The sequence below is a fragment of the Oncorhynchus kisutch genome, linkage group LG9, assembly GCF_002021735.2.
Source record: "Oncorhynchus kisutch isolate 150728-3 linkage group LG9, Okis_V2, whole genome shotgun sequence".
Taxonomy (NCBI): Eukaryota; Metazoa; Chordata; class Actinopteri; order Salmoniformes; family Salmonidae; genus Oncorhynchus; species Oncorhynchus kisutch.
Window position 1 is genome coordinate 20,962,308 of NC_034182.2, and position 25,330 is coordinate 20,987,637.

The window sequence follows — 25,330 nt, forward strand, 5'->3', positions numbered from 1 at the left end:
GCCTACTCCCTGTTACACCAAACTGTTTGTCTTGACAACGACAGCAATGGAGTTGGCAAGAACAGAAACAGACTTGCACCCAGTCCAGTGTTTGAGCCATTGTCAATAAAAACCTTCAGACATTCCACAGATATAAAAAATGAAAGCAGAGTCCAGAGTCTTGGGGTTTCTTTTCTTTTCAAATTATTTTATTGGGTTTCATTGATTGATGAATGTTGTTCCATAATATATTGCCAGTGAGAGACAGCAGTGAGATATAGTATAGAACTGCAGCAGTATAGAAAGCCTCAGTAGGAATCATCACATTTCTGTTGTTAGTATAAGATTTATCCAAGATTGTCCAACATTCAGATGCTCATTGTTAGTTAGAAAACCAGTGGCATTCATTGACTGTGTGTGTGTGTGTGTGTGTGCGTACATGTCAAATGTGTGTTTTGTGTGTGTGATTGCGCATACATCTGCGTGCGTGCGTAAATTGTGTGTGTGTCGTTCAGTTGACAGGCACTAGTGAATCAGGCGTGGATTCTGTGCATGCAGAAGGCCATATTGTTAGTACGTATCTGAAGTGAATGCTACAGTCGGAATACATTGTTTACATTGTGATGTCATAAGAGCCCTGCGTTCTTACTTCTAACTGGTCAGTGGGGTTGGAGTGACAGCTAGTGCAACGACTGGATGACGTCGCTCTAGAATGAGATAAAGAAGAGTGAGACAGTGGTGTAATAGATCATTCTTAATGAAGTACATCTGCACTGGAACCGAATTGAACTGTGTCTCCAAGAACACCCTATTTCCTAGATATTAGTGCACTACATTTAAACAGAGCCACCAGTGAATGGAACTCTTGCGCACTTCCAGGTTTTTATTATGACGACATGCCGGTCCAATCCTTATTGTTCTCATCCTAGACTTCACTGCCAGGTCATACATACCTTCACATTCAACCACCAACTACTACTCCTGATCCAAATACATTATCATCAGACCAAGCCTACCAATGCTAGCCTGGTCCCAGAGTTGTTTGTGCTCTTGCCAGCTCCTTTGCTGTCATGCGTCAAGTCATAAGGAGTTGGCGAGAGAGCGGAAACATACTGGCGCCCAGGCGTTCTCAATGCAAACCCAATGAGGAAAACTTCCAAAGACTACTGCTACATATCCCAAAACATGCATTGTATTTCTGTACAGTTCCATTATAGCCCATACGGTCGTATGTGTAGCAGAGGAGCCCCTAGATTTAAGGCAATCCAACTGCTGCTATGTCTGTTACCTTTAGTTCCCAGTTATCGTAAACCATTGAAACCAAGGGAAATGTCGAAGCCGTAGGACTGCAAACTACTGGGCAGCGTCTCCTAGGTCATTGACTCGTATACTACTGTATATACGTTTCCTTACGTCTTTGAAAACTTGACATGATCTCATTTCCAAATCAGGCAAATTATCCATACTGCATCCAAGAGGGACAATAATACCATTCAAAACCATAGTACACCATAGTATAGCATAGTACCACAAGAGTACACCATACCACGAGAGTAAACCATAGTACCAGAAGAGTACACCATACCACGAGAGTAAACCATAGTACCACAAGATAATCATCTCACAGGCAATTCTGACACACACAACTCAGTGCTCTTCAAATCAAATTCTCTTATATCTACCAAGCCTATAACAAGTCTATGACGGGATGGTGGGATTCTTCACCCTAACAGTCTCAATCCACGTTTAAAAAGTGAATATTTGTGAGGAATTTCTATGTCATTTTATTTTGGGGATTTTTATGTAGCTATGTGATGTTATCATGTGGAAGACACTCCTGAACATTCAATTGGTCCAGAATCGAATGTCTTCACATGTGTGTTTTCTTTTTGGTTGTACCCAAAACTACCTCGCTAACTCTACTATTTAGTGGCAGTTATAAAGTGAAACATTCAACCCAAAAGCACAACACTAAGATCTGATATCTGAAAATCTTCCAATGGTCAAATCCATCAATGCTACATCTTTGGTGTTTTTTTTTAACATCTTTGCTACGAGCGAAAAGCACCGCGGTAGGCGCTGGTCGCATCTGAGTTAAGAGAAAGATTACATTCGTTTAACATTCGTTGTTGTTTTTTTTTTTTGTGTAAGCACAGATCTCAGTCACTGGGGTGGGGGGCGGGGGTGCGGGGTTTAGCCATAGAAATAGAATGCATAGAATGGACACATGCCCTTAGACCACTGGAATTCAATTGGTAGTTCCCATAGAAATATCATCTCTACTTCCCACACCATTGTTGCATGTGTGGAACACTGAGAAAATTCTACCCATTCTTGCCATTGAATGTTCCATTCCAGACTGGTCTCATAAACTAGACCATAACAAAACCATAGCAAATCCATAACACTGAATTTAGTATGATGTTACATTTGGTATAATGTAAAAATCTAGCAACCCAAAGGTTGTGTTCAATTCTCGTCACGGGCAACTTTAGCATTTTAGCTAATTAGCAACTTTTTACTACTTTTTAGCTAATTTGCAACTACGTAACATATTGTACGAATTGCAATTTGAAATGGATGAAGGACATCCTCAAATTAATACATACCATATGAAACGTAACATATCATATTAAATGGAGTGTCTTGGGTTTACATACAGAACCATACCAAATGCTCGGAGACAACGTTGTTCATTCTATTGATTCTAGTCTATGTGGTTAGTACTGTGGTACCCAGCATGAGCTAGCAGGTTATAAGGCATAGAGAAGCACCATAACTACTACAGCAGTGTCATAGGAGAGAGGTTAGCAATGCACACCTGAATCTGGGTGACAGAAGAGGGAAGTGTTAACTACGGTTCTCCAGTTACTCACTGCCCCTTAGTTAAAGGCCCAGTGCAGTCAAAAACCTGATTTTTGTTTTATATATATTTCCACTGTAAGGTTAGAATAATACTGTGAAATTGTGAAAATTATGATAATGCCCTTTTAGTGTTTGAAAAGGCCTGCTGAAATGTCGGCCTGTTTTGGTGGGTTGGAGTTTTGGCCTGCCTGGTGACATCAGACCACTCCCTGACAGTCCTACCAAAATTCTTGCTTGAGAAATTGCTAATTTAGTTTCCCTTTGACTATTTTAATTAAAACCAATCACAATAACCAGGTTTCCATCCAACCTTTTTATGCGCATAAAGTACATCAAATAAAAAATGTCTGTGATGGAAACAGAAAATCTGTCGGTAAACTTTTCAAATGTCGACAAAACAAAATACGCTAGACAAGGTGGGATCGTTTTGTGTTTGTAAAATTCATTATGCAAGAAATGTTGGTGGAAATGCTTTAATGCGCAAATATTGATATAATAACCATCATATCGAAGTAAACTTGGGAGTCACACGATGACATATTGTGTGGTCCTCCCCCTACGACTCGTCGGGAAAGCATGCAGTTCATTAGGCTACAGATGAAATAAGTTACGATGAACTTCACAGGGTGGTGAAAGTGCACGGTGATGAGCTTGATGCTCCTTTCCAATAACTATAGAGGGTTTTATTCTGGTGACATGATCATCGATGCTTGGCTGCCGTTTGTCCATAATAATCTCATCATGTAGGCTATACCCACAAAGTTATCTGCAAGCTATTGGCTCGAGCGCACTTGCCACTACCAGAGTGGGCACGCGCTATATAATGCAATTGTTTTGGCGAGAAAACCATCAGTAGAGTTGAAAATGCGATGGAAACCCGTTTACAGGAACTTATATGTCTTTATTCGGTACATGGGAATTTAAGCGCAAAAAGGTATGTTCATGTGCACTACGTCATCACATACAGCCTTTCATCTGCAACACGTCAATTTGGTGGAAACACATCTCTGGTGGGAAAATGTGCATAATGTTTTCATGTGGATTTTAGCATACTGTATTTGCAAGAAAATCACCAATTGGATGGAAACCTAGCTAGTAAGGTCATTGTTAACCAGAAATTATTTGATATTGAGATCATAAACTGCTGCATTGGACCTTTTTAACCTGTGTGAAATTGAATGTTTGGACAGTTCTATTGTCCTGTGTTGTATTCCGCAACACTACGGTCCATGTTAAAGGAAGGGAAAGGGGGGATGCCTAGTCAGTTGTACAACTGAATGCCTTGAACTGAAATGTGTCTTCGGGATATTCTGTCCGTATTTTTACACGTTTTTACAACAGTTCCTCCGAACTCAAACCTTAACTTACCCATTATAAGTAAGATGATACAACTGATCCTGGTGCAGTTGTTAGGGACAGTGAGTTACTACAGGTAGGGAGAATACTGGAACATCACAGAAGGAGTGGTTCTAGAGCTGCGTTTCCAAGGCAACAAGGGAGCCAAACAGAACAGGGTGCAGCACACAGTAGGACTACATCCCAAATCACATCCTCTTCCCTATATAGTAAGTGCACTACAAAGGGAATAGGGGGCCATTTTGGATCCGCACTAAAAAGGTTTTAATTTCTGGAATAAAAGTCACTTGGAAACAAACGTTCTTCTATATCTAAAAGAAATTTTAAATCATTTGAGCTAAGAAGTTAAGACAAAACCCACTCTAGGAAACGTTAGTGTAGAAAGAGTGGGGGTGCAGAGACGCAATTATTTTCTCACAAAAACACACTTAGGAACGAGTGTATAGATCATCAGGTCACACCGTAATATCAAGGAATATGCTCATACAACAAGTAATAGTAAAAACACAGAAACACCGCAATTTACAAGCTTCACTTTCACTACTCGTCTCCTAACCAGGATTGGGGCCAATTCCATTTCAATTAGGTAAATTCAAGGGGGTGATTTCAAATCCCAATTCATGAACTAAAATGTGCCATTGTTTTTCAATTATTAAGGATTTTTATAAATTCTTGTGCATTTTCTCAATTCTTGAAATCGAATTTGAAATCCCTTCCTGAATTGGCTGGTTTGAGATGGAATTGACCCCAATCATCCTAACAAGCAACTGACTGCAGCACAGCAACACCTAGTATGAAGACTACCCAAAGAACCTAAGACTAACTAACTATGCTTTCATATTAGCAAAGAGCTAAGTCTGAAGGACCTCAGAAGTCTATAAATAGCCATAAATGACTTTGTTACAAAAACAAACTTCCATTTTCTACATTGCCATTGGGCGCGTTACAGACTGTCTACATTGCAGACGCCTTCCAGATCTCACAATGCTTGGATAAGACTTTAACACACCAGCTAACCACATTATGATATAGCAACCTGATGCCTGACCGCCAAGTTGATGATGTGGCACGCAACTGTTGGTTGATGCCCTGGAATATCTGCAACATCTACAATGTAGTTGGCCTGGAACGCGACCATTATGTTACTTCAATATCAAGAGGTTTTAAAGTTCAACTAGGCTTCGATTTCACATTGACTTAACTTTCTCTAGCACTGGCATTGTCTCAATAAGACAAAATAGATATACAACGTACAAAGAGTAGTATTATTATCTTCATCACAAACACGTTTCCACACAAGTAGACTTAAAGGCTACGCTACAATATCCAGACTAGCGTACTACTTTGAATGCTAGGACCTCATACACTGGCTCGTTCCCTAAGGCTACATTTACACAGGCATCCCAATTCTGATCTTTTGCCACTAATTGGTATTTTGTCCAATCAGATCAATAATTGGGCAAAATATCAGAATTGGACTGACAGTATAAACGCAGCTTAAGTAGTGTGCTAGTGTGGATATTGGAACAGAGCCTTTGTGTACCCTCCGATGTCCATACTGGAATACTACTTAGAACGCTAGGACCCAATACACTGGTTCATACCCTACTGGTTCGTTCCCTAAGTAGTATGCTATTAAGGATATTGGAAAAGAGACTATTTTCTCTTCAGTGTCTTTAAAAAGCGCAAATTATATGATGGACAATAAAGCAGCATCTCTGGGGGTTAGTAGGTAACAAATACGTTTTTCAAATTGCTTAATTTTTTTCCCCATCCTCAAATCAACACTATAAAAATGCTAGCATTTACAATGAGTGACAAGGACGTGCCTAAAAAGCACAAACAGGCTGGCATCGAGGTTATAAAAATGCAGCATTTAGACATGAACCTGTGTAAGTAACCACTGCAAAAACGCTCTGTGTCTTTCGGACAAGATGAGTATATACAATGAAGGTAGAAATGGTACAAAATCACACGGGGGATATACGTACAACCAATTGAATTCAACCAATTCAATGAATATTGAAGGCAATCCAACAGATAGAAAGTGCAGGTCGGATATCAATCGACGTTTGATTTCTAGCATCAATAGTTGAACAGTTCAAATCACTACTTTTTTTTATATGCCTAAGCAAACAAATCCACACCGATCATAGGGCTTGTGTCGATTAGATACGCTTTTTGATTGGATAAACAGAGTTACGGGACAAGTATGTGGGCTATACTATGTCCTACACTATCTCTTCAGGAAATACCAAGATGGAAGCCTGGTCCGAGATCTGTATGTGTTTTAGTTTAGCAAGTCCTCTGACTATCATTGTCAAACTCAAACTGATCCCGGCATCAGGTTAACATCTCCTACATAATCATATAGGAAACAGGCATATTAGTGGTATTCAAAACAGTTCAAATAAATTAAAATGATATTTACACATAGTTTGGCAGGGGTAGGTCTGTCTACAGAGGTCGGCAAACTGCCCTCCATGTTGGCACCAAGTTATGTCACAATGACATTCTGACCTTAGAATGTCATGCAAGTTGGCGGTGTCAACATGGCCGCCAATGGAACGTTACATTACAAACAGAGTTTGCTGATCTCTGTATAGCCAGGTATAAGGGGGGGGGGGACTATCATTCAAAAGTGGTGTGTGTGTGTGTTGGTGTGTGTGTGTCAGGCGGAGAGAGATATTCCATAAGGTGGGAGCGGGTAAGTGTGTGTTGTCATGCCCTCTTTGTTTGTGCGTGTGTGTAGGTTGGGGGACGAGGCAGAACTGGGGGGGGGGGGGGGGGTTGTTAGACAGCGTTCTCCTCACTAGGGGGCTCAGCATTGGGGGGCTCCAGAAGAGTCTGTTGAACTGTTGGTGAAAGAGAGGAGACATGAAACTGATGGTTATAAACCTGATCACAAACTGCAACTTGTTTTTTTTTATATGTACACTACCGTTCAAAAGTTTGGGGTCATTTAGAAATATACTTGTTTTTGAAAGAAAAGCAAACATTTTTGTCCATTAAAATAACATCAAATTGATCAAAAATACAGTGTAGATATTGTTAATGTCGTAAATAACTATTGTAGCTGAAACCGGCAGATTTTATATGGAATATCTACATAGGCGTACCAGAGGCCCATTATCAGCAACCATCACTCCTGTGTTCCAATGGCACGTTGTGTTAGCTAATCCAAGTTTATCATTTTAAAAGGCTAATTGATCATTAGAAAACCCTTTTGCAATTATGTTAGCACAGCTGAAAACTGTGGTGCTTATTAAAGAAGCAATAAAACTGGCCTTCTTTAGACTAGTTGAGTATCTGGAGCATCAGCATTTGTGGGTTTGATTACAGGCTCAAAATGGCCAGAAACAAATAACTTTCTTCTGAAACTCGTCCATCTATTCTTGTTCTGAGAAATTAAGGCTATTCCATGCGAGAAAATGCCAAGAAACTGAAGATCTCGTACAACACTGTGTACTATTCCCTTCACAGCACAAACTGGCTCTAACCAGAATGGAAAAAGGAGTGGGAGGCCAAGTACATTAGAGTGTCTAGATTGAGAAACAGACGCCTCACAAGTCCTCAACTGGCAGCTTCCTTAAATAGTACCCGCAAAACACCAGTCTCAACGTTAACAGGCGACTCCGGGATGCTGGCCTTCTAGGCAGAGTTCCTCTGTTCTGTGTCTGTCGTCTTTTGCCCATCTTAATCTTTTATTTTTATTGGCCAGTCTGAGATATGGCTTTTTCTTTGCAACTCTGACTAGAAGGCCAGCATCCCGGAGTCGCCTCTTCACTGTTGACAACCGCTCGCTTGACCCAGAAGCCAGCTGCACCAACGGGTCGGAGGAAACACTATTGAACTTGCAGGCGCCCGGCCGGCCACAAGGAGTGGCTAGAGCGCGATGAGCCAAGTAAAGCCCCCCGGCCAAACCCTCCCCTAACCCGGACATCGCCCTATGAGACTCCTGGTCACGGGGATCCTACCCCAGGCTGTAGTGATGCCACAACACTGCGATGCAGTGCCTTAGACCGCTGCGCCAAACGGTAGGCCCCACAAACTGAAACTTCTAAAGCTTAATAATAATGCCTTCATAAACCTTTTACAACCAGAACCAGCCCGATGACCATTTTCAATTGGAGGTAATTTTATCTACTCTAATCTACTTCATTTGAAGTTAAGTAAAATAGGCTGCAGATTGTCCAAACACAAAGATCACTTCTTCTCATGGATTCCATCATAAGAAAGGTGTTGGTCATATATGGTATAAGTTCCGAAAACGAAAACCATTCCCTCACTTTTCTTTTGTCTCCTTCTCTCACCAGATTGGAGACACCCCAGAGTATTGAGTTACCAAAAAAAAAACACCAGTTCCTCCCCCTCCATCTCCCTCCCACTTCCTCCCTCTCCTTCCCTCCCCATCTCCCTGACAGACCCTTTTAACTGGCGAGAATACGGTTTCATATTTCACTCTCGTGTCAACCAACAACACCGCAAAACTATCAATACTCACCAGCGAGTGAGCAATGCATCATTGGGTGAGTCAGTGAAACTGAATAGCATTTTTAGGACTATAATTTCATCCTCATATTGTAGCCTACAATATGTGTCTCCACACACGTAGGCCTATGCTGTTGATGGATTTAAGGTAGTTTTTATTGATCTCAGTTCGTCAGCGTCAAAGTAGCCTGTTATTTCCATCATTTGTGGGGTATTATAAAAAATTCTGCCAAAGTCTCCAGTCATGTAAAATGATGTAGAATTACATGAAATACGTTTATAAAAGACCACATTTTTCCCCGGACCCTAGGCTACTACAATGTTCCCCATGTGTGCAACTTCTGTAAGTGCCTCTACTCTACTGCTTTGTGTCACTACGCAAATGTGATGATATGCATGAAATGCTTTATTATAAAGGTGATTTTTTTCCCCCTCATGTGTACCTCAGAGCTCCTCAGGTCACCCCCCTCTCGCACTCACTTTTTGATCCGGCACCTCCCGATTTACGAATGAAGCACTGCCCGTCCCACTTGCGTTAGAAGTTAAGAACGAGAAAGTAGTATATAGAAATAATGGCGCTCAAATTGAAAATCATTCCGCGAAATAATGAGGATTTCTATCAGCCTAATCAAGGTGTCGATTACATCTCACATTCCAGAGTTCGAACTTGTAATCAAGGATGCATGGGATTTCTCGTAATGCCACTCCGTGCAGCCAATGGCAATGTCCGCTTTAGGTATAATGCCAGAGGAGCCGCTCGTGGATTTGTCAGCTCTAACGCAGTTCCACCTCTGACACCGCAAAAACAACTGCTATGCAAATGTGGGCTAAAGCGGATCTGATTGAATTAGAGCTCTAGCTCTCTATGGGTGGTTACCTTGTGGTTCTGTGGCCACCACAGCGTCCGGGTTATCAGTCTTCACCAGGTCTGCATTCAGGCTCTCTGTGATGGGAGGAGACAACAGTCTGAGATCATCTCACATCTAGATTATTATAATTAATAATTATTCTAATTAATTCTAGATGATTATAATTAATTCATAATAAAGATTAATGTATTATTATCTCTAGATTATAGATTATAGAGGACAATTATCCCAGCTGGTCACGTACGTTGTATGCTGAAGCAGAACTTCTTCTTCTGGTAGGAGATGTAGCTTGTAACCGCGCCAACCAGCGCCACGCCAACGGCACTGACGATCCCCGCGATGGTTCCGGTCTCCGCCATGGTGTCTGGAACGAAGGGAGAACACAGAGAGGTATAATCCATAATTTAACCATCAATATAAGACCACGGCCATGTAAATCTTTTTTTTTCTCATAGAAATATTGTTGTTGTTGTCATCATACCATAGTTGTTGTCATCAGCAGTGGATGGGCCACCATTGCGTCCACCTACATGGACAAATTTGAAAGATGTACGGCGAGGTAGTCTATCGCATTATTTATTCACATGCATTCATGTGCAACCAATGCCAATAAATATGCAGTATTTACATCTTGTGTCCTGACAAGAGAATCTTAACAACCCAGATGTAAATATATTTATTTGTCCTATTAAAACAAGAGTATCTTCAATAATCCATCATAAGAAATACAAGCAAGTCTGAACACAGAAGTCTGTCCTTAAGCTCTTTAACAAAAAAAAATATCTCATAATTTCCCATTTCTGAGATCATTACCTTTCCCTTTGTCGGGGTTATAGGTGTTGTCTTTTCCAACGTCAAACAGATCACCGTCTGAGAAGGAGCCACCTAAAATGCGGGATATAGGATTACATTAACTGGCAACCCTAACCTGACACACCAGGCTCCAAGCCAGGGACGGTCGCCATACCAACAACGCCAATGTCTCCAAAGGAAGGTCACGAGAGAGAGGACAAAGTTCAGCAGACGAGGGGTCAATCACAGTGCTGGTTGCCAGATTTCACCCGGGGAGGAAAAAGAGAAGATTTGCCTTTCACAAGACCCAGTGAAACTACAGCCACCATCCCCATGCAAGTTGCCAGATATTATGACCACATTGGCAGGAAATCGGAAGTGGTGTCTTTTTGAGGATGTGGGCTTTGGATATAGACCATCAGTCCTGCTTTCTTGCGCAGTACACCCACAGTACAAACTTGCCAAGAGGAAGCTTTTAGTAGAGTGTGTGTTAAATACATCCAAACACAGTACCCGTCCAAACGCAGTACACACGCTCAGTGTGTGCCCAGTCGATAACTCCCCAGTAGGCCTTGTTAATGGTGTGAGAGAGAAATCGGGGGGATAGAAAGATGGATAAATGGAGATGGAAAGGAAGAAAGTAAGAGAGAGAGAGACAGGGAGAGATAAAGAGAGAGAGACAGGCATACTTGTAGAGAGAGTGACATAAAGACAGGACAGATATAATCGATAATAAAGAGAGGAATGAGGTTAAATTGAACTAGGTATTATCCAAGAAGGTATTATCCAAAAAGCTAGTACCCAGCCCAGTAGACAGAGGCAGGACAGGCACAGTAGGGTTTAGTTTGGTCAGGTAGACCATGTTGGTTAGGGTAGGCACGGTATAGGGTAGGTCAGGCAGGGTTCTTACCCCCATTCCCCCCTCTGTTGTTGGAAGCTCCGGCACCCTTGCCCCCGCCTCCGATACCTTTATCTGACGAGCAAATGACACCACATCAACCTTCTGTATACTAATACTATAATAATACTACTGCTCTACTATATTACCACTATACTGTACTACTATTACTACTTTACAGTACTATAGCCTACACACCATCAACCCCCTGGTACTAAACTAATACTACCACTAATACTACTATTTCTGGTGTCTAGAACATGACTGCTATTGTACAGCTTTACTATGACTATACTATTTAATACTACACTACAACATTGAAGGCAATGGTTTTTCTTTACAGAGAACTCACTCACAGTAAACGCTGCATATGCTCAATCGTAAATTACCTGTAAATGTCAATTGCACTATAATGCAGATCTTCTGCGACCCGGATTGAATCGAGGCCTAGTAAATACCATACTACTTCGCAGGGTCATGTGATAGCATCTGCAAATCTGCGTACGCGAACAATAAACCTGGATTTGAACAGGGACGGCGCTATGGGCGGGTCTTAGGGGACCTGGTCGGCCTTACCGTACCTCCTTGCCGTCCAAATAAAAGATAGAATATTGATCATTTATTTAACCGAGATGCGCGCCAACAGAAAGATGGCGTGCGTCCAAAATAATTCTTGCATCCGAACAGTGCACTCGCCAACTTTCCTTCAATTTGAAAGTGTCTGAATCAGCGCCCCTCTGTCTTACTATATGTAGACAAACAAAGACGTGTAATGGGTTCGCACTCAAAAATATGTAGCATAAAGCTGACTTCAATATTCCATATTTTAAACATGTTTACTGCATCAAGGGTTGGCGTACACAGACGTTTCGGCTACAGCCTTCTTCAGTGTGTGGGTCCAATTTTCTTTCATTCAAAATATCATTTGTTCTAATGAAACTACAAAGTATACCAGTTATTATTGAAGGAGACTGGTTAGTCACTTTTAATGTCTCATTTCTACATACCAATATTCCAAATGATGGCAGTATGGAGGCCCTCATTCTTCCTCTCGCTTAAGCGAGGTGCCGACAAAATTACATCATTGAGCTTGCAACAACTAGTGCAAAGAAAACCTAAAAAAAACAACATTATTTGATAAATACGACTATCTACAGACTTTTGGAACAGCAATGGGAACTCCATTAGGGCCATTAACTATGCAAATCCCTTTGTGGGGATATTCTAATTGGATTTTATTGATGAAAATAATCCTTACAAAGATCGTGTTAAATATTGGACCAGATATATAGACGATTGCTTTATGATCTGGTCGGGTTACGAAATTAAATTACATTTCTTAACTACATTAACTCTGGAGTACAATCAATCTCATTCACTATGGAAAATAACATTAACTCTATACATTTCTTAGATGTACTTGATACAAAGAAGGGACAATCTCTTAAATACTACAATTTACAGAAAATACTATATCGACAGTTGATAGTTATCCACCTCTCCCTCTAAAAAGAGGTTTACCAGTAAGCCAACTTCATAGACTGCGTCGCATCTGTGACACAAACAAAGAATATGATAGACAATCAAATTCTCTTCTTGAGCGTTTCCGCTTGAGAGGATACCCGATTCCTGGCTTGATTAAGAAGCCAGTTACTTAATAAATCCCCACAAAAATATGAAACTGTTTCCTGTAAACTATATACTTACTTTCAATGATAGCCGTAATGGCATCAAGTCTATTGTCAATTAACAATAGACTCCTCTTTAAATTCTGCTTTTTAGAATCGACCTTTATTCGCCTATAAACGATCGAGAAATCTATCAAACGTATTGGTTAAAAACAGATGTGGTCAGAGAGAGAAAAGAGGCATTCATAAAAGGATGCTTCCCCCTGTAGATCTTCCCATGTACCTCTTGTAGCAACATAAGGAAATGTTCCAACTTTGTATGCGCTCAGACTTCTAGGACCTTTTTTAAATAAAGTAACGTTTAACTTGTACGACGAAAGACGTGATGTATATGTTACAGTGTTCTTGCAATTAGATTTATATTGGAAAACATCCCGCGTCTTGAAAGTACCTCTTGGAGAACATACATCCACTATTAGACGTCAAGATATCACCTCACCAGTTACGAAACACTTTATAAAACAACATCATTTTATTAAATGAATTGCGTTGCGTCGGGATCGAAAAAGCTAATCCACCACGTAGAGGAGGTGACTATGACAACAAGTTACTCCAAAACGAAGCCATGTGGATGTATACATTCAATTCTATCTCTCCACACGGTTTAAACGAAGAATTCGATTTCACCTCCTTCCTATATGCCACATTTAGACTATAAGAACTGTTATATATGAACTGTTCATATCAGATTTTGCATATCGTTCATGAGTTGGCCCGACATATTTATGAACGGCTTTGTCTGATGTCCTTTGTGGTAGGCTATCTGATGAATTGATGTGAAGTATTTAGGTGAGTGGACACCTGGGGGTGATTGATTTGTGAGTTGCCCGTGCCCGCTCACATATCCTAGAATTCTGTATCTCTTTGTGACTCATTTGTATGCAGGTAGACCAGAAAAGCGATATCCTTGATTGGCAGATGAATGCAACCTCTCATTTGAAGCACAGCTGTTGATCTTTGCAAATGCTGTTTTGAATGACATAAAATTGGACTTACACACTGAAGAAGACTGTAAAGCCGAAACATCTGTGTATGCTATCCCTGATGCAGTAAAAAAATATATTAAAAAAATATATATATATATTTTTTGTGTGTGTTTTTTTTTAGTGCGAACCCATTACACCTCTTTGTTTGTCTGAATTCGCGGGTTTACACACCAGCCAAGCTTCTGGGAGAACGCGATGGTTCTATTTTGATTAGTTACTATATGTAGCCCATGTATCTGATGCTGTCTGGCCAGAAAGAGTACGACAGGTCAGACAGCATCAGATACATGGGCTTTTCGCTACACCCGCAATAGCATCTGCTAAACACGTGTATGTGACCACATTTGATTTGATTAACATATAGTAAGGCAGAGGGGGCGCTGTTTCGCTCGATCGAATGCTTTCTCGGGTGAGATAGTTTCAGCTACTTATTTCGTAAGAATGTGCGAAGATAACCTACTTTTTTAAAGTGATTTCTTTGACAATCAGATGAAAACATCATGACTGGATGTGTTCATGCCAAGCTCGTTCACAGATAGGAGGTCCTATGAAAAAGCGCACCCCCCTCTGGAAATCAAATGCCCGTCCAACTGATTCGTTCTGTTGCGCTGCACCATACCTATTGCAAACCCCAACTATAAGTATGTCATATACAAATAAATTAACAAAATATACAAAACACTTAAATAGACAAATAATAAAATAATAGGTAACCTGCTTGTCCCTTGTTCTTGTCCTTCCCTCCAATGTCGTTTTTGGGGTCCAGAGCATCACTCAGGTCAAACTCATCACCTGCTGCAGGGAAAGGTCACAGGTCAAAGGTAGAGTTGCAAAATGAGAGTAACTTTCCCAAAATACCCAAGTTTTCCAGAAATTCTCATTGGAGGATTCTGGATTTCGTGCTTATTCTCTCCAACTGGGATTTCTGAAAAACCAGGAAATGTGGGGAAAATCAATCAAAGGTGAGCCTGAACAAACCACTGCTACGATGCATTAGGGCATCTAGCACACCTCAACCGAGAGGAAACCACTGCAGTAGTGACTTCTGCTAGCCTGGTCCAAGATCTGTTTGTGCTCTTGCCAATTCCATTGCTGTCATTGTCAAGCCAAACATGCACTTAGGCTACAATTATGTCAAAATATACCAAGCATTCTAGAAATAGAGAAATATACAACAAGCTGTTGTATATAAGAAATAGACAAACTTACAATGACCACAAATAAGGACAACAAGACATTTTGGGATTGAATACATACTAAATAGGTCCAAAGGTCATTCAAAGGTCAAATTGTTGTTTGGTCACTTGGTTGCATTCCAGAATGTGACAGTGTTCTATGGCTCAAAAGCCCAACAGTGAAACGAAGATACTGACTCAAAACACAATATTTACACACACAACAACATGTGTGACAACAGACAACAGACAAACTACAACAACATGAAAACAACATGGTGTGTGTGTGTCTATAGTGTGTCTACAATGGTGTGCTATAGGAGAACAAGATGTAATTGATGCAGACAAGATACCACTATAATGTGTGTGAATATAGACATGGAGTGCGTTCCAATAATCTTTACTCGCATCCTTTCCTCATCTCCTCTCCCCCATTATAACCATTAGGAGTTGTCATCTGTCCAGTCCAATCAGACCAGTGTTCATGAGGCAAAGCAGAGACCAGGAACAAGGAAGCTAGTTTAGACCAGAGCCATTGATATTGTATAGAGATTTTGGCAAACTAGCCTCCATGTTGGATCCAAACATTCTATGCCATTAACCTACTAATACGCATTCGAATTAGAATGGTGTCAAAATGGTGCCTATACCAATTCTACAATCTAAAACTGAGTTTGCCAAACTCTGTATATCTACACCTCTTGTTTTAGACTGATGGGACATAGGCGTTGTCTTCCGACAAGAGGCCTACGTCACCCACAAGCAGAGCTAGGCTTTCGAACCAACAGTGCAGACGGGATGATGATGTGCAACAACGGGAATATACATGTATATTGACACTGATACATAGGCGGCATCTGAAATGGCACCCTGTTCCCCACACCTGGGCCTGGTCAAAAGTAGTGCGCTTATATAGGGAACAGGGGGCCATTTAGGACACACCCGCAGATGTGAAAACGGACGGGAGGATGGGATGGTGGTTCTAAGACCTGGGTTCAAACGCTATTCAAAATCATTTGAAATACTTTACCTGTGCTTGTTTGAGCTCGCCTAGCTTAATGGACCAATAGAATAGTCCAAAGACTGCAAGCTCCCGCCCATCTGGCACTTCATTAGGCTAGAGCAAACGCTAAAAGTATTTACGTTTTGAAGCATTTCAAATAGTATTAGAACCCACGTCTGTTCGTTAAGTGGTAGCGGTACCAACCAGGATGGGGCCTAGGTGGGTTACGGGGGCCCTTGGTGGCACGGGGGAGCAGGCCCGGGCGGAGGCCGGGCCCAAAGTCAAAATCAGCCTGGGTGTCATCTGTTAGTGTAGTGAGTGCTCAGGAATTAGTATAGCCTAGTTAGCATTCAGTCTGGTTTAACAAGGCTTAATGCTTGGTTTAGGACTAGATTCAATCCAGAGAGTGGAAGATTTGGCTATAGCGTGATTGGAATTTAAAGGCAATGTTTCTGCCTTTGCACGGACTGCATTCAAAGTAAACACTGCATATGCCCGGCTCAATCGGAAATCCCCTTTAAATGTAAATCACGCGATAACCCGGCTCTTCCACGCTCTGGATTGAATCTAGCCCTTCGTTTAAGTGGTGTTAGGACAAGTTCTGTACAGATCTGTTAGTGCTGTGATCACTCTAGGGATAGCTAGTAGGGTTAATGGAATCCCATACAGTACTATAGTAGAGGTGCTTGTGAGTTGTAGGGGATTTAGCTAGAGATGATCTGAGAATAGTATGGCGATTACAAACTTACATACATGTTAATACCGCAACATCGGAGGAGCTATAGGAGGATGGGCTCATTGTAATGGCTGGAATGGAATCAATGGAATGGTACCAAACATCAAACACACAAAAACAACATATCTGACTCTGTTCCATCTATTATATTCCAGCCTTTACATCGAGCCCGTCCTCCAATAGCTCATCCCACCAGCCTCCTCTGCATGACATAAACAAGAGGTGCAAGGCCAAGACTGTGACTAACAAATAAGGGACAGCCTTGTTCACCAGAGAGATACAGAAAGACGTGTGTTGATGGCACCGTGCTATCTTATAGCAGTGGTTTCTCAAAACGGTTTGAGTGTAGTGATCCATCTGAAGCATTGTCCAAACTTTGTTGTCAATAGTTTACCCATCATCTGTTCCAGCTGACTCAAACCCGAGACTGCATTTAGCTTATAATCAATATCTATTGACAAGCAGTATTGGCTGACTCTACACGACTCTACTGCGGCCATTGCGTTTTTTAAGTACACCACCTGTCTTCTGCATAGCCTACTTGTGAGTCACTTAGCGTAAAAGCCTCTCCTAAACGAGAGACTTAATGCATGCGGGTTTAGTAAGCAGGCCGTTGCAGGGATTTCTTCATTCCCTTGTTAAGTGTAACGGGTCTGATTAGAAAGCCTGTATGTCATGGCGGTTTCTTCCCTCATGTCTCACCTGGTTTGGGTTTGGGTTTGAGCGGGGCCTTGGTTGCTGGGACTTTAGGAGGAACCTTAGAAGGAGCCTTGGTGGTGGTAATCTTGTCACCCTCTCCAAAGAAATCTGACAGGTCCAGGTCTGAAGAACACAACATCAAAATGACCGAAGTCAGTACAGTCAAACCACGGCTAGATTGGATACACGTTAAGACAAAGCCCGTATATGACATACTTATTATTGCCTACCTGCTTAAGAGATTATTTGCCTGCTTTGTGCCCTATAAAGACCTATAGGTCTTTGTCATTGGTCTAAATTTGCACTAGGAATTATTTTCATGCACATGGTAAGTAGCCCTTTAGTACATACAGTGCCTTCAGAAAGTATTCACACAGAGATGAGCCAAGGGACCAACTTCAGGGAGAAAACAGAATTAACAAAATACGCTTGTGGCCATACCACCCTGAACACGCCTGTTCAGGGTCGGGCCTGATTAGTTCTGGGAGAAAAAAAAAGAGAAGAAAAAGTACGTATTCACACCACTTAACTTTTTTCACATTTTGTTGTGTTAAAGCCTGGATTCACCAACTGGCCCGCACACAAAACTCCAAAATGTCAAAGTGGAATGATGTTTTTAGACATCGTTATGGCAAGCCTAAATATGTTCAGGAGTAAAAGTCTGCTTAACAAGTCACATAATAAGTTGCATGGATGTGTGCAATAATAGTGTTTAACATGATTTTGGAATGACTACCTCATCTCAGTACCCCACACATACAATTATCTGTGAATTTCAAACACAGATTCAATCACAAAGGCCAGAGAGGTTTTCCAACGCCTCGCAAAGGGCATATCTACCTATTGGTAGATAGGTAAAAAATACATTTTAAAAAAGCATAGTGAAGTTATTAATTACACTTTGGATGGTGTAGCAATACATCCAGTCACTACAAAGATCCAGGTGTCCTTCCTAACTCCGTTGCCGGAGAGCAAGGAAACCACTCAGATATTTCACCATGAGGACAATAGTGACTTTAAAACATTTACAGAGTTTAATGGCTGTGATAGGAGAAAACTGAGGATGGATCAACAACATTGTAGTTACTCCACAATACTGTACAGAATAAAAATATTCAAAAACGTACATCCTGTTTGCAATAAGGCACTAAAGTAAAATTGCAAAAAATGTGGCAAAGAAATTAACTTTATGTCCTGAATACGCTGGAAGACAAATTCACCTTTCAGCAGGATGATAACCTAAAACACAAGGTCAAATATACACTGGAGTTGCTTACCAAGATGATGTTGAATGTTCCTGAGTAGCCTAGTTACAGTTTTGACCTAAATCAACTTCAAAATCTTTGGCAAGACTTGAAAATGGCTGTCTAGCAATGATCAATAACCAACTTGACAAAGCTTGAAGAATTTTTTGAAGAAAAATGTGCAAATATTGTACAATCCAGGTGTGCAAAGCTCTTAAGAGACTTACCCAGAAAGACTCACAGCTGTAATCGCTGCCAAAGGTGATTCTAACATGTCTCAAGGTTGTGAATACCTAAGTAAATTTGATATTTCTGTATTTAATTTTAAATAAATTTGCTAATATTTCTAAAAACATGTTTTCACTTTGTCATTATGGGGTATTGTGTGTAGATGGTTGAGAAAATATATATATTTAATGCATTTTGAATTCAGGCTGTAACACAACAAACTGTGGAATAAGTCAAAGGGTATATGGATACTTCTGAAGGCACTGGAGCTACAGTAGAGGGTAAAGGTATTTTTAAATATATGGATTCAAAGTACATATTGGCATGTTTAAACCATAGATTATTGTGATTACTAAGAAGTGGTATGTGTTAATTGTAACGGTGGCCAAGGTGCTGGGGATCAGAAGTGCCAGTGCAAGGGAGTAGTCCAGGAGGTGTCGTATGCTGAGACAGTGAAGAAAGTAGAGGAAGAGGGGTCAAGGGGGAAAGATCCTGAGAGGATCCGTGTAAGTAAGTGCCAGCAAAGAGGGATAGGCCAACAAGTGATAGATCCTTCAGTAAGATTGGCTTCTTAGCATTCATAGCAATGGTTATCAACTGTACTGCAGGGACTGTACGAGAATTGTTTATTTCTTCCACATTTTCCCTTTCGCCGTTTTTAAATGTCTTTATTTTATTTTGCTGCGCAAATGATAATGTGTTTATCCAAGTCTACTTGGTGGCGGTAATGCAACATCTATGGATGCCAACTGCCGTTGCAACCTGCAAGTTTGCAGTTTTTAAAATAAACAAAGTCATTTTATAGCTATTTATTTCTCAGTTCCTCTTTTATGCCTTTTAGATGAGAAGGCATCGGCCAGCTTGTCACATTTACGTGTCAGAATTGTGGATTAGCCCCTATCCTTTGGGGTGACCTATGGTTTTAAAAGGTTTTTAGAAGACTGAGGTTCCAGTACTAAATTACTCTTTTTAAACATATGGATTAAGAGTGTGTATTGACGTCGTGCAATGTTATTTATGGTCTGTATAAATTCATTCATTTAATCCATTAACCCGCGCTTTCTATCACCGGCAACCTTTTCTGTTGTATTGCACTGCTCATTGGTACAGGTGCCTGCAATGTGTAACCAGGGCTTGTGTTTTCTGGAAAAGGTGTTTCCTGACTGTGGGAGAGCCATCTGTTTTAGCCAGCAGTCATGTGCGTTTACTTAGTAAAGACCCTGAGACACTACAGCCACCTGGCGTCCTCCATTGCCATCAGCCATCAAGGGAATTCTTCCTTTGAACTCATTGAAGGCTGCTGTAAAACAACGCTCTGTGTTGCAGGTAGAATGTCACATTGACGCGGCGCTGAGGGCAAAGCAACGCGACGTCTATAGTGGAGCGGAAGTGGAAATCAGCTGTTTTTAAAAAAAGTACCTTTAGGACTATTTCTCAGTTCCTCTTTTATGCCTTTTAGATGACAAGGTATCAGCCATCACACGCAGTATCTGTATTAGGCTGATATAGGGAGAATTGGAAGTAGATGCTGCTTATTCTAATATTATAACCTTGTATAATCATTAGCAGAAGATACACTACATCTTTGTTTGTAGTCTTTCAAGTGGTCAATACCGGCTTAAATGCCTGCCAATTTAATAAATGGTACTAAATTAGGAGCATTGTGCTTACTCATGTAAGCCCAGTATCTACGGTACAGGCAGATATAATCAATAACAGAGAAAGTCCATATCTAGATGAATCAGTGAATCTGGGATCGTTTACCTGCTCCCGATGGAACCGGTTTGGGTTTCGGTGTGGCTGCTGCTGCTGAGGAAAAGAGAAGAGGACGATGTTACACAGAATGTACAGCTTCGTCCTCAAACGCGGGACATCGGGGTTAGAATACAATCATTCAGTCAGTTCAGGAAGTAAACTGACATTTCAAATGCAGTTCTCCTCAATGCTTCTGTGTGAGAAATAATTGGAATTTCAGTTGACTTCCTGAACTGACTGAATGGAAATGGAATGGACCCAAACCCTGTTAGAAAAACATTGTCAACCCGAAGGCGTTGTTCGTGACTTCGTCGTAATAAATGTATGATTCCATAGACCGAAAGCATGAATCCAGGTTTTGCTAGAAATAGAAATAGACAGCAACAAGTCTAAAGCATATGAATACTGTATTGTCTTTCTGTACTTACGCGCTTTAGTGACATCGCCATCATCCAAGGCATCAGACAGGTCAAAGTCACCAAACTCCTGGGACAGGACTGCAATACAGGAAGGGTGGAAAGAAGGAAGGGAGGGAGAAGCGCGGAGGGGTTTTTACACAATCCATTGTGGAGAAAAGGACAGGAACTTTGCTCTAGTCACCCTGTACATGTGACCATTAAACAATCGGAATCTAATATTTTGCTACCCCAAGTCCCCACATCAGTGATTCTGCTACTCTATCTACACCAATGCGTTACAATCTTTCCATACGACAGCCATAATGATGCGGTATATAACATGTGCACAACACATTAGTTCTGAGTGCAGCAACACTACCAACCAGACCTGGGTTCAAATACTATTTGAAATCTCTCAAACACATTGAGCGGTTGCACTAGCCTGCCTGGAGTGCCAGACGAGCCAGGGTTTTTAACAGGTAAGTTCCATAGTTGAAATGATTTCAAATAGCATTTGAACCCAGGTCTGCAGCCAACCCATCTTTCTTTGCAGTGTAGTGAAGGATGCATTGCGTTCTGTCAGATCTAGATATCAACTGAGATGGCCGGCTCTGGTCAAAAGTAGTACACTTGAAAGGTAATAGGGTGTTCATTTGCGACACAACCCATGACAGACTCCAATGCATTCCTCCTGCACATGGGACAGAATAGCTATTGTGTCCATGTAGTGACACACACACACACACAATTTTTTTTTTTAAATGTCTTGCTACATTGAGTGATCATGAAAGATCTCAAAAAGCCCATAAGGGGTTTTGCCCTCCAACAAAATAATTTGGGCCGTTTTCAATCAGGGCAGATACAATCTGTGTGTCTCATTATCATCAGACGGGTCAAAGGTTATCTCTAGCAGGGCTAAGTGGAAGTAGGAGGAAGCTGTCCCTCTACTGATCTAAGGTCTGTTCCTAATTGTGCACCCTAATGGTGCTGGGTTAGGCTTCAGGGAAAAATAAGATGATCCTAGATCTGTGTCTACAGCCACCTACTACCCTTCTAAACACTTACAGTGCAATTTATGCAATGATCGTTATGAAACTGCTGCATTTCCTGTGTTTATTAGTGAAATTCATTAGGAGGCATGTTAGCGTAAGGTAGCATCCTGTTTCTAATCATATCTGTTAGGGTCAGAGAGCAGCATTCTACACTGGTCTGAGAAGGGAACTATCCTAGCACACGCACACACACACAAACACACACACACACTGCGTCTGAGAGAGGAAGCAGAAACACAGACTCAGCTAACCCTACTAGCCAAGTACTGAAGGCTCAATCTTTAGACCAGGAATAATGTTGGTCAACCCAGAACTAAAGACTTGTGTAATTTGTCAGCCGCTCGATTAAGTTCGAGGTCTGTACTGTATGTGCTCCACCCTCTCCCGTTGCAAGTCGCACCCTCTCTCCTCCCCTTCCGAAATTAGAAAGATGCTTGGCACCAAGAACACAGAGTAGCCACACTTGCCTAGTTACACACACTCACATGCATGCAATGCACACACACTCACGCAAACACATAGACACTGCTGCCCTCTCCCTGTCCCTTCTGAGATCTGGCAGGCAACTTGTGGGTGACACTGGCTAGTAACTCTAAAAATAGATTCAAGGCTAAGAAGACCACTATCTATGTGACTGTGTGACTGCAGGCCAGGCTGGGTCGCCATGCACCTCTGCAGCACAGCCATGGTTCAAGTATTAATGGGGCCCTAACTAATAATATGACTTTCATTATTGCAATTTATTAGCTATGGCTATTGCTATTAGTATGCTATAACAGCTTTTAGTCTGCATAGTATTCAGCTCTATTTCTATTGCTACGCTATCATGATTTATAGGACTTATAGCTATGTAGGCTATCTCCCACCCGGGGTGTAAGGATATTTGTCCAGCCCTGCTATAGAGGAAAAAAGCCATTTGAAATTATGTAGATTGTCGTAGGAATTCTGTGTGTGCGGATTCCATACGAGCTTGGTGACGACCTCAGAAGCAACCACATGACTTCTGACCATCGCTCTCTTACTCGTGCGACGCGATCATGCGTAGATTGTTCTTCAAACGCCGATGGAGGCTAGTCCAGCGAAAGCAATCGTTTGACCTCCGCTGCTATTTGAAGAACATTTTCCCCCCCACATGAATCTTGCTCGTAACAACTAGTTACTTTCTACATCCTAGACATCATCTCTATACCATAGCAGTTAATTTGATATAATTTCTCAGGTCAACGCTGAATTCACAATACGAACGGTTGTCTATAGAGACCTGTTTGGATCCCCAGCTGGTGTGTAACAAAGTGAATAAATAATCGATTCCTCTGTTCATTGACGAACACCACATGGCTCTGTCTCGCTGCCAGTCTAGGGGGTTGATCTTATTACTCTTCATTAAGCCAAAAAGAAAGCTGGCACACACGCATGTGTGCTCGTGCACATACACCCCTCTCCGTCTCCACAGATCCACCGCACACACCCTTCCTCTCCTCCTCCACAGGCACGCACACACAACCCAAACAGCTCTCTTTTTCTCTCTGTCACACACACACACACACACACACCCATCATCTCCCTCTCCCGAAGAAAATACTGCAGCTAAGGTTATGCCCCCCTCCTTTCCTCCCTCTCTTCCCCCTCCTTCATCCCCTCATCCCACAATCCAAACCCCTCTATCTAAAAATTAGCCAAATACTCACTAATCTGTGAAGGGTGGCCGAGCTGGCAGACTGAACTTTAAACATGCAGGGGTTTGTCCCAAATGGCACCCTATCCCTACATAGCATAGAGTACCATTTGGGACAGATCATTCAGATCATTAATGCAGTAATAATCTGAATAGAACAGAATAGTACTTGAGGACTCGACAGGTCTCATTGTCTCACAATGACACGCTCAGTGTGTGTGTGTGTGTGTGTGCGTGCGTATGCGCGTGCGTGTGCCTGCGTCTGTGTGGAGGGAGGACACTGGCACCCTCGAGGTTTGAACCTGCACCTGCCATGATGGAGAGAACGAAAGACACTCCACTCACTGAACCAGACCGTAGCTCCTTAGCTCACAATCTAACCATTCAATCAAAAACCATGCTGTCTTGTGAGTGTATCCTAACTGCCTAAGGGATCCAAAATGTTAACTGGACTATAAATTACTTTCAGACAATCATCATCAATAGCTCATTTGCATATCTATTTATTTATCCATCGTTAGTGATAAACAAAGACAATTTTACCCTTTAAAAATCCATCCATATTACCCCCAGAATAACGCCTATATCAATCCTGAATATTAGTTCTTATTGTCTTGCCTGTAAGATGAATTCTATTGATCATACTGACTGTTATGTGACTAGACTGCAACGAAATCAGCATCTCGGGAACGTTTTTCCACCCCACATCTTCCCATAAAGCTTCCTCTTGTTTGATTAATTCAAAAACGTGATTAGAACGTGATTCATTTGGGTCCTGGAATCAAACATATGGAACATTAGTTCGCAGCCAGACTGGCTGGTCAATATGGTTCTAAGTCCAAACCAGACTAACGTAGCAGGCTACATACAGGCATGACTGGGTAGTTAGGCTAAAACATATGTTAGACCGCAACGCGTAACTATGCAATAACCCTGTCTCGATCGTAGGCTAATGAACTATGCAGCGGTGAGTTGCTGCTGCCCGTGTACCGTTATTCTCTTTAGAATAAAGAAATTGGGCCTACTGGTTACAAACAACAGACCGAGGCAACAAAAAAACTGATGAACTATGCAATAGCGTGAACTGCAACAAAGAAGAGAGAGAGGGGTTGGGCGAAACGCTTACCTTTCACAGCAAGCAGCGAGACCACCAGAAAGATCGACCATGCCGAAAATGTGCCCATGTTTGAAATTCGTCCGTCCGGTGTTGTATCGACACTGGTTCTGAAGCGAGTGATACAATAACTTTACACTGTAACCATAAATCGACGTATATTTTATCCGTGAGTCTGGTTGCAATCTAACAGTTTTTTGTTAGTTTGATCCCGTGCGACAGATCCCGTGCGACAGTGGCAAACAGTTTGTTGCAACTGAACCCAAAAGTCTGCAGTGCGAATATGGCGCTGTGCGCTGGTGGAGAAACGACGGGGTGGTAGGTTGG

At 41.6% G+C, this 25,330-nt stretch overlaps 1 protein-coding gene across 6 annotated transcripts; it reads right to left on the reverse strand.

The window, feature by feature from the left end:
- Positions 1 to 166: 166 nt before the first annotated feature.
- Positions 167 to 25,330, reverse strand: LOC109896347 (CD99 antigen-like protein 2). Of its 6 annotated transcripts, XM_031832092.1 has the most exons (12): positions 25,016 to 25,330; positions 21,193 to 21,261; positions 20,774 to 20,818; positions 17,541 to 17,660; positions 16,307 to 16,405; positions 14,639 to 14,719; positions 11,263 to 11,325; positions 10,374 to 10,445; positions 10,042 to 10,086; positions 9,805 to 9,924; positions 9,569 to 9,634; positions 167 to 7,055 (listed from the first exon to the last, which is right to left on the reverse strand). In XM_031832092.1, exons 1-12 carry the CDS (start codon positions 25,071 to 25,073, stop codon positions 6,994 to 6,996), a joined length of 900 nt encoding a protein of 299 aa, XP_031687952.1. In that variant the 5' UTR covers positions 25,074 to 25,330; the 3' UTR covers positions 167 to 6,993. The 6 variants fall into 6 exon arrangements, with proteins under 6 accessions (XP_031687952.1, XP_031687954.1, XP_031687953.1 ...); XM_031832094.1 differs by lacking the exon at positions 16,307 to 16,405 and having other exon boundaries at positions 14,639 to 14,716; positions 25,016 to 25,328; XM_031832093.1 differs by lacking the exon at positions 11,263 to 11,325 and having other exon boundaries at positions 25,016 to 25,328.